The sequence below is a fragment of the Limulus polyphemus genome, unplaced genomic scaffold (genome assembly GCF_000517525.1).
Source record: "Limulus polyphemus unplaced genomic scaffold, Limulus_polyphemus-2.1.2 Scaffold4817, whole genome shotgun sequence".
Taxonomy (NCBI): Eukaryota; Metazoa; Arthropoda; class Merostomata; order Xiphosura; family Limulidae; genus Limulus; species Limulus polyphemus.
In genome coordinates this window covers 36,028-46,966 of record NW_013670427.1, presented here as the reverse complement: position 1 = coordinate 46,966, position 10,939 = coordinate 36,028, and the positions used below count along the sequence as shown (strand labels likewise).

The 10,939-nt window shown below is 33.8% G+C and overlaps 1 protein-coding gene across 2 annotated transcripts in view; it reads right to left on the bottom strand.

The window, feature by feature from the left end:
• The window catches only part of LOC106471730 (medium-chain specific acyl-CoA dehydrogenase, mitochondrial-like), a 74,686-nt gene that overhangs the window by 27,758 nt on the left and 35,989 nt on the right, over nucleotides 1-10,939 (bottom strand). For both annotated transcript variants that reach the window (XM_013932349.2, XM_022400335.1), the window contains exon 10: nucleotides 3,387-3,458. In XM_013932349.2, the coding sequence (XP_013787803.1) occupies nucleotides 3,387-3,458 (72 nt within the window). The remainder of the gene's footprint in view (nucleotides 1-3,386; nucleotides 3,459-10,939) is intronic.

Here is a 10,939-nt window from a genome sequence, read left to right as displayed (position 1 = left end):
TGAAGATATGCAAAAAGTACACTATTCTAAGCAATGTACAGACAAAACTCTTATTTTATTTATATAGAGATTATAACAAAAGATATCCAACATTTCTCACTGACAAAAACTAAACAACACAGTATCCAATATTCTTCACTGACAAAATTCAACAACAGAGTTATTCGAACTGGTGTGTTTAAGTGTTATTGTTTACAACAATGATATATAACATAACATAACATTTTGGGACAACTTGGCATCCTCTTCACAGCTAGCGACACCCAAGACCTTAATATAATCTGCAAATTTAAGTAATTTATTGATTATTCATTCATCTATGTCATTGATGTAAATCAAAAAGAGCAAAGGTCCTAAATAGACTAAGCCCTGAGATACCCCACTTGTGACATTAATCCAATTTGACTGAACTCCATCTGTAATCACCTTCTGCTTTCTTCCATCAAATCACTCTTCTATCCATTTTGCTAACTTATCCCCCACACCTATAGACAGATTTTTTTAGAAGATTTTTATGTGTCACCTTGTCAAATGCTTTCTGAAAATCCACATACATCAAATCTACACCCTTACCCTCGTATAAATAAGCAGTAATCTTTTCAAAGAATATTAAAAGATTTGTATGGCAAGATTTTCCCTTAGTGGAACCATGTTGACTGTCCAATAAAATTCTAAACTTTGTTAAATGACTTTGCAAAACTTTTCCCACAACTGATATAAAACTAACGGGTCTATATTTACTGGGACAATTGTTATCACTTCCCTTTAAAAGAGCAGTTATATTAGCTAACTTCAAATCCTCTGGTACCTGCCCAATATTCAAGGAATGACAAAAAATAGTAGCAAGTGACTCACATATCCAATCTTTAACCTCCTTCAAAACCACTGGAGAGACATTATCTGACCCTGGAGCCTTATCATATTTTAAACTTCCCAGCTCAGAATTAATGCAATCATCTTGTTTGATCTTGTTCCCATTTATCAACTGTTCAAGATGTTGAATATTTTTTAAATCTTCATAAGTAAAAACAGAAGAAAAAGTAAAACTTAATAACCCAACCATCTCATAATCATCAGATACTAGCTTTCCTTTATCATCCCTTAATGGTCCTATCCCCATCCTAACATTTTGTTTACCCATAATGTATTTAAAGAAATCGTTACTGTTACTTTTTACATTTTAAGCCAACCTTTTTTTCATACATCCTTTTTGATGTCCTAATTTCCTGTTTGACTAACTCTCTTGACCTTCTATAAGCTTCTAAATATCCTGGTATGTCTATTTAAATTTCTTAAATTTGTGATGCTTTTCTTCAATTTTATCCCTTATACCCTTTGTGGGCCAAACTGATTTTTAACTTGCAGCCACCCTTTTCTTTCTAAAAGGAATGTTTATCTTGAATATTTAAACAATTATCCTTAAAAATTGTCCACATTTGATCAGTGTCAAATAACTCGGCTGCCCAATTCACAGCCAATTCTTGTTGCATCCCTTCAAAATTTGCTTTTATGAAATTTGTTACCAAAATATCATTATTTCACATCTCCATATGCAGCAAAACATTGAACCTAATAAAGCAATGATCACTTGCACCCAGATGTTCCCCAATTTCCACCCTCTCAACAATTTCTGTGTTAGAAGTCAACAATAAATCTAAAATAGCATTGTTTCTAGTAGGTTCCTTGACCAATTGGTAGAGAAAACCATTTTGAACATTTTCCAAAAAACCTTTCTCCCTCATGGTTTGACTCTAGCATTTCCTAATCTATATGCCTGAAATGAAAATCATCTATAAGTATGACCTCATTAACAGCTGAAATCTTTAATCTCACTGTAAAGTTTCTCACTAATTTCATCAGTTTCAGCTGGTATTCTGTAACAAATTCCCACTACAAGTCTTTTCCTTTTATAATAGAAACCCAAATGGATTTGATCTACTTGCTATTATCTTTGATATATTCAACTTCAACAGAAAGTCACTCACATTTTACATATAAAGCCACTCCTCCCCCTCTCTTTAGTACTCTATCCCTATTAAATAACTTATAACCCTGTATTTCAAAGACATTTCTATCATCAAAATCATCTACATTTAACCATGTTTCAGTTATTCCCATTAAATCAAAATCCTCCATTCCTACCAATGCCCTAAAGTAATTTATTTTATTTATTATAATTCTAGCATTATAATAGTAAGAAGTAAGTCTATCATTAGAACTACTTCTATACTTATGCTAAACTTTTCTCTACAACTTATTTTTTTTATATTTAGTTTATTCTGGCCCTTACCACTGTTTAATCCTAGCTTAAATCTTCCCTTACAACTGAGTTAATAGCCCCTGCAAACAAGCCAGACCCTACCCTATTTAAATGTAAATCATCCATTTCAAAAAGCTCCCTTCTTCCATTGAAGTGATCCTACAAGTCCAACCAGCCTATCTGATCATCTTTTCATATTAACCTAAGCCTAGCATTTAGCCATAGTTACCTACTCGTAATTTCATCCCCACAATTAATTTTAGGCAGTATCCCCACCATACCTAACAAACTGTGAATGCTCAACTTCAACACTAGTCTTAACCATTGTATTTGTAGCCTGGAGATAAATACTCAATACTAAATGTAAATACCAGTAGTCTACTGCCAACACTGTTAAGCTTAACGTTTTATAATCAAATATATTACAGTATTTTATCACTACTTTATGTTCACACTAAAGTAATTAAATTTATATTTAATTTTGTAGATGTGAGAAACAACTAGTCTTTACTTTATTTGATGTTTATGTTATGTTAATATTAATAGTAATAATACAGTGTATTTCACCTGATTTATAACCTACCTATAAACTGAATTTGAACTAGTCGATCTCAACTAAAGTAAACAAGATAACCCTTAAAACATGAACGTACAATTAACTAGTCTTTAAACTGTATTTGTTTAATAATATACTGAATTTAACCTGTTTAATTATTTACCAGTAAGATGAATTACAGCTAAGCCTAAAAGTACCAATTACATATCCTAGGCCTAATCTATGGTGTACTGCAGATTACACCATTAAGCTCCAAATCAAAATGTTAACCCTACTATTTTTATTTACCAATCTTACTAAATCTAGTTATTCTCTTGTTATTTAACCCAAATCACTACAAATGATAATAATAGTAATATTGAATAATATTCAAAACCTATAACAGTATAACAGCTTATATTTCCATCATCTTCTCTCTTTCGTACCATCCTCTGACTTATGTAAGGAGTAAGTTAAAAATCACATTTTAGCTGTAGAAGCTTAATATAAGACCTCTTAGCTTCAGATAACTTAGTTATGTTGAATACAAGCTGATTGAAGAAAAAACTAAGATAAGGCATGCATGTTTACCTCATTTGGCACTTCAACATCTTCAAACACAACACCTCGAGTGTCAGAAGTTCTTTGTCCCATGTTCTGTTCCTTAAATGTAATAAAATCTTAATTAGAAAAAAGTGTTTAACAACATACTAATTAAAAGTGACATTTTATGATAGCATTTTTGTCAGTTTTTTTTTTAATGGTATATCAGTAAGATTACAAAAAGTCTAAATAAACTAATTTTTTATATCTTGCAGATGACCAGCAAAGCAGAAACATCATGCCCATTACAACTGAAAGTTTTTGGATTTTTGGCTTGGGTGTATATTTCCCAATGAGTTGTGATAGTTGAGTCATGAAAAACGAGACAATCATGGATTTGTATGCAGAAGCAATGTTTGATGTTACTCTTCACAATTAATAAGAGAAATAAACAATATACTGTAATACAGTAAACTAAAAATAAGCTATAGAGCAAGTGATTGTGTATGTTGGTGTGTGACTGACAAGAACTAACGAAGAATTTAACAGAAAAACAAAGATCTTGTCAGTGAAAGTAAGGGAAAATGCCCACTATAAAAACACACCCTAATTTAAATTAAATGTCACATTATTTTAATCTACATAAATAAATGCACTATGTGAAATCCAAGATCTTACTTGTATTTCACCAATGAATATTAAAATAGAAAATTTAATCCTGGAAAAGGGTAGTTAATGATACACTTTAAATATCTTCAATATTAACATGGACTAACTCTACTATTGTAAGCTATATTTATTAAATATTGTAATCTATTTGTTAGCATAAAATGGCAAAAAAAGTTTTAAAGTTGTGATGTCAAGTTTTTCTAGCTAATTTGAAGCTACCTAATAAATATAGTTTTGAAGTGTGTTAAGTTTCCAAAATAGAGAATGAACCATTCAGTGTGTTAGCTATCAAGGTTACTTTGTGTAAGTAAGTTGATTTGTTTTTGGTTAACATAATTTATAACATAGGCCTAAAGGAATTCATTACATTGTACAAGTGTTCAACTTTGTGAAAACATTAAAGGAGGAAATAAGATAGTTTATTAATGTTATTTGGATTGGATGTTTGAATTATTTTCTCTAGATAATTTAAAAGAACCCACAAATGATAGAATTATGTTGCAACAATTCTAATATGAAAACAGTACTTTACATCCTGTTTACTTAAGGTGAAGGCAAAAACAATGTTAAAAGAGAGGTAACAATGAAAGTAATAAAAGTATAAAGAAAATATGGCAAAAATATTCATTTTATGCTGGATACTTACAGCATGTAACACAAATGTGAAAACAGCAGAAAAATATGGGAAGGGGGGACTGGAAACTATGTAATCTATCTTGAAACCTGTATCATAATCTTTGTAAAATCAATGTGAAAGCTTTGACAAATCTATGCAAGTTCTATGTCAAGTCTCCTTTCCCATGCCCCAACAACATCTTAAATATATCAATTAACCCTCAAGTGATTTGTTACGTCTGTGTTCGTTTGTTAATTTCACGTATAATTTCTTTCTGAGAAACTTCAGCGATACAAGTCTTTTCTTAAATAAAACTAGTTTATTCTTTCTCAATTCAACTTTGCAATACACTTAATTTCCACAATCACTTTAATTTAAACACACGCTATAATTCTCAACGTATGATTCACGCACTTCACTTACTACCATGCTTAATGCAATTGTCCGTCTCTATATCTGCCTGTCTGCAATTATCTATTACGTCACTTTATTTGCCGGCTTATATACTATAAGAGCGCGTGTCTAGCAAACACTCGAGCCTTCGGGAACGTTCGAGATACTCATTACATGTTACCAGCATCACGTGACTTCCGCTGTCGTAACAATTGGTGTCTGTCAGAGGAGTTGGCAAACAGAAAATGGAGATCAAGGATGAGTTCATTCAAAACTATCATCTAATTTGCCAACAAAAATATATCAGCTAAATAATTACAAACAGTATTGTTACAGCTTTGGCCTTGGTCTAGACTACCGTTAACGAAATAAGGGAAGTTAAAGTTAGTAACTCACTTAAATACATTTAGATAGCAGTGGAAAAAAACAATTACATAATATTTTTTTCCATAGGATGTGATATTAAGTTTGATGTCATGTGATGGGTATGTCTTAGTGACTAGATTCTTCTTGAAAAGTTTAGGGAATGCTTTGAATGAAATAAAATGTGAGTTACGCTAAAGTACATGTGTCTGAGTTTTAAGTATATATATAGGTGTGGGCCAAGGATTCTTCTACAGTAGGTGTTTGTGGCTTGTTGGTGATAAATTTAAACAATAAATGGACAGCATGCACTCCACTTGTTTTGAAATAATATTTTCAAACCAAGTTAAACATGTGTCAAAAAAAGTATTTACACTATGGAGATCATAGTTGTATCTTAAACAGTATACAGTTCTCTTCTTATTGTCAAAAGTCCACTTAGGCTAATTCAATTGCTTTAGAATCCAGTTGACAAGCTGAACTATTTTTCTCTACTTTTATCACAATAGTATCAGAGAATAATTCACTTATGCTGCCTCGTAGGTTACCACAATTGAATCCTGAACTTCCAATAACATCCACACAGGTGGGTTCAATTAGTTTAGAATACCCTTTGACAATAAAAATTATTCTCCTTATCTCTATCAAACTGTTAATCTCACTTTATAATATCAACCGTTAAAGCTCTTCATTCCCACAATGGCTAACTTCACATTTTCTAACTTTTTTTCTGACTGAACTTCTCTTTCACTTGACTTTACATTTACTCCACTCCCACTCATTTGGTCACCACTATTCACATGTTTATCACCAAGGCCTCTAGAATATTCTATAGCCTCAACACCAATGAAATGCAAATACAACGTACGACTCTTACTGAAAGTTATGTAACTAAATTTGTCATAATTATCGCCTTTAAAATAATTGCAACAATCATTAAATATTAACTCACAAAATAAATTAAATAATAATGCCTACACTACACAGTCATATATCCAACAACATGGCTGATTAATTGCTGAGTTAAAGAGTTTGTTAATAGTTTGCTGTTAACATAAGCCAGTTATTCAATATCTTTAGTTTTGTGAGTACCAAGTTTTTATTTCAACAACGAGGAAGAGATATTGAAAGTTGCAGTATATAAAAGAGAAGTTAACAAGTGGAACCATCTACTGTGAAACTATACAACTTGTAGTCAAAGAAATTAAATACTTTCATTTTTGTAAAATGAACTGGACTTTGCATTCTTCTTTTTTTCCCCTAATTAATCCAAAACAACTTTAACTATTGAAATAATTAAATAAGTACACAAACAAAGGAAAAAAATAACAGTACTGACATCAATATCACATACATGTAAAGTAATGAGAAAATAAATGATATTGACTCTTGTTTGAGTTCTAGTAAATATTGTTATCTGTGTGATGTTTCAAAAGAATGGCTGTTTACTGTATGATGACATTATTGTGGCTTTCTTGCCTGAGGATGGGGTGGTGATATTCGAATACCACTGATCTCAAAGCATTGGTCTCAGGCATAAATTGTTCACATAGTGCAATAGTTTTTTCTAACGATGAGCCGTGTTATTTGGGGTATGCCCCAGTTTATGATGTGGCCAGTGTCATGGCTGTTTTCAGTGAAAATTATTGGCATATTTCAAAATGAAAATACTTTTTCCTAATGATAAGCCATGAACAGAAGTTGGGGTTTGCCCCAGCCTATGATGTAGCCAATATGTTAGTTGTGAAGAATTATTGGCATATTTTGAAGATTTTTTTATTTTTCCAAAGGTGAGTTGTGTCTAGGATTTGGGGTAAGCTCCAGTTTATGATGTGACTAGTTTAGTTGTTGTGTTTTGTTGGCATCTTTGCAAATGAGTCTTTTCAATTTGGTTATTATCTTCCTGGGTTATTACTTTTCAGACTTAAAATAAATTTGAATTTGTGGTAAATACTTTTAAGTTTGAAGCTTACTTTGAAATTAAGTGTCAGTGTGATCTTAGTTTTGCACTAGTCTTGTTGTACAAGCTGAGAAATTACATTTACCTTTGAAATTTACTTGAAAATGGCAAAGTAACCATTGAAACAGAAAATTCTGCCTAAGATTGTCTTTTTTAAACTGGTTTCTGTTAGAGATGTTTTTGATGATTCCATGTTTTTTTAAGAGTAAGTAGATGGATTTAGAACATACTTGTATATATGAATACACTGAACATCTATGGTTCAATTTCCATTGCCACTAAACTAGCTCAACCTATCTTTGTTATGGCAAAGCTACACTGTCACTGATCTTGAACTCTTGACTACAGAGAAGGCAACTGGTTGGCAGCACCCTCTACCAATTCTCTGACTACTTAGGTCTGAAATAAAGAGTAAGTTTACAGTTATTTTTCTTTACATTTTGTTATGTTTCTAATTTATAATTGGGAAACTGCTTTCTTTAATGATGTATAAGCAAGATTTGGATGTAGGGGAAGGTTTAACATAACAATGTTTTGGGATAACGAGGAACCTATTGGTCTATCTTGGTTGTCTCATCCTCTAAACTAAACTAAAACTATTAAATAAAAAAATCTTAAAGCCAGCCCTTATCATTCATATAATTATCAAGTTTTCTCTTACTCTCACTTAAATTTACTCTCTCCATAACATTCAAAGGCAACCCATTTGAAAAGGCCAACCACCCTGTTAGTAAAATAAAACTGTCTTAACTGAAGATGATTCTTATCGTGCCACAATTTATGTTTGTGTCCACTATTCCTACTATTCTTGCCATTAAGTATGAAAAAAAAAAAAGATGATGCATCAACACTACCAATTCCCTTTACAATCTTTAACACTTAATCAGATCCCTCTTACTCTTCTTTCAAGAGAAAATAACTTGAAATCTCAACCTCTACTCATATGACAAACCCTTCATCCCAGGCACCATTCTAGTAACCCTCCTCTGAACCTTTTCTGGATTTTTTTGCCATTTGATAAATATTCTTGAGACAATTAAAAGCCAGTTTTATATATTATTTCTAATTATTTTTAAACATATTTAACTCAAAAATATTTTAGAACAGATAATTTTTCATTTTCTGGCATTTAATGTAATTCACAAAGGAAAAAGTTCATATATTCATTTCTGCACAGCTGCAAATAATTTTGCTTGTAAAGTGGGGTCATCTCAACTCTACTGAACAGACAGTGGCTGCAGGAGGTTGACATGTGAGGTATAGATATTTATTGTTTTTTTTAGAGTGTTCATCTCTACTCAACTGAACAGATGTTTTTGGAATAGACTATCTACAGGAGAAGGGCACTGTACTATGCAGTATTGGTCCATATTTATTGTGCACTCACCTCTACTGAACAGAATCAGGCTGCAGGAGGGGGGTACATGTTGTATGAGTGATGTATCTGAGTTATATATGGGGTGACCCGCATAACACAAACAATGTCACTCCTTCTCACCGTATTGGTACCCCCTTGTTCTAGCAGTGGTTAGGTCCCAATCGGTATAGATTCTCTGTGATCCACCACTCCAGTGACTATGAACTGATAAGAGTCAAGTCTCCCATACTCCACTTGATGAGAGGGTGGGAAGAATATGTGTTGGGGAAACCTGGAAAAGATGCCTGAATTACTATTGGGTCCTTCAGTCTGGAAAAGGAGAATGGTATGAACAATTTCTGTTGAGGAAAAAGGTCTATGGAAAAAGGGTGTCCCAGGATAAGGAACAAAAGAAGATGGGAACCCATAAGAGGTCCATGATAAGGCACACAGAAAAGACCAACACGATACAGGAACCAAGTCAGGTCTGAATGATCCAATATGAGAGAAGTACAGTTTACCCCTAAACAGTCAAAATTATAGGAAGAAAGGATCAGTATAGGGAGAGGAAAAGAGAAATGTAGTGGAAGAGGGTGCAAAAACATCTAGAGGACAGACATCCAAATCATGGTAATCATAGGAAAGAAGTAAGAGAAAATACATCAGGAGAGAAAGGTGGTACAAAAGCATGAAGTCAAATGGGGCATACATGAGATCATGCGAAACCTCAACAAGGTCTCAGTCAGGTAAGGAAGCAGGTGACGAGGATGGAGGAGAATGAAGGAGCAGAACAGAGCAAAGAAGACAGGGGAAGAAGCACCTCTTGGTACTGGGAAAGGAGAAAAGCCAAGGAAAGGACCACCCAACAACTATAAAAGGCTAAGACCAGGAATCCTTCAATTACTGCTAGGAAATGGGTGGTAGAAGGACCAATGACAAAATATCCACTACAGATGGTGAGACACATATACAGTGGAAGGACAACAAGACTGTGAAAAGAATAATGCCACATTAGTGGAGTGTGAGGCAAATTCCATGCATGAAGGTATAGGGAGAATAACTCTCTATGGAGAATGGAAGTGTGAGAGTGTGAAGCAAGAAAGAGAGAGAGGGAATAATGGGAAGAGGGGTCAGACAATCAAGCTGATAGGCCAATAGGGTCAGAGAGGTGCCAACAAAAGGGCCCAAGAAGAATAGTAATGTGTGAATCTGAGACACACAAGGAGGAGACGAAATAGTGAGTAGGTATAAAGAAAGAGGTAAGACTAGGCCTGGTTGAGGGAAATGACAGCCAGAAGTGAAGAATGAGGAATAGAGGACCATAAGAAAGGAAGCATGGAGTTGAGAAGGGTGGCAAAAGCATCCAAGAGGGACTTTCCAACCTAAAGCAAACTCCATGGAAGATCTGTGGATGCAGAAGATACTCAATTGATTATCCAAGAGAAGCAGCCCATGAACAAGATGGAAGATCCTAACAAATGATATGAACAAGCACAGAAGTGTACAGTTAATGCCACAAAACAAAAAACCCGGAACACGAGTTGTAAGGATGGTTGGAATAGGAATGAGAACATGCCTGACAAAGGGCGAGAAAGTCGAGCATGTTGACTCTAGTTTAGCATCCAAACTTTGGAAGACCAGACCCCACAAAAAAAATGTATCTCAATCAGAGAGAGTAGCATCTAAGATCAAAGAGATCTGGTTTAACAGGTGATAAGGGAATGCTAGAAGTAGGACCAGCATGGTCCAGTCACCATAACCATTCCTAGAGGAGAGACTCACAAAAGAGATCAAGAACCCCAAGAAAGAAAGCCATTGGTCCACAAGGTCAACTTTATGAGATACATGAGAGTATGCCTCAAAGAAAAATGGGATTCTAGATTAGCTAAAATCCCCAAAGAAGAAAGAACCTCTCATGCGGATAGAGAACAAGAAGTGTAAAACCTGGTGACGAGATATCCCAAAGTTTCCAGGCAAAGAAGATAGGCTGAAACTAAAGAAGAAGGAAATGCCCAAACGTACCCAACACTGAGTGTGAGTGAGAAAAAAAAAAGACTTAAATCTCAAGACAAGTCAAGATATCCCAAAGTTTCCAGGCAAAGAAGATCGGCTGAAACTAAAGAAGAAGGAAATGTCCAAATGTACCCAACACTGAGTGTGAATGAGAAAAAAAAAAAGACTTAAATCTCAAGACAAGTCAAGATATCCCAAAGTTTCCAGGCAAAGAAGATCGGCTGAAACTA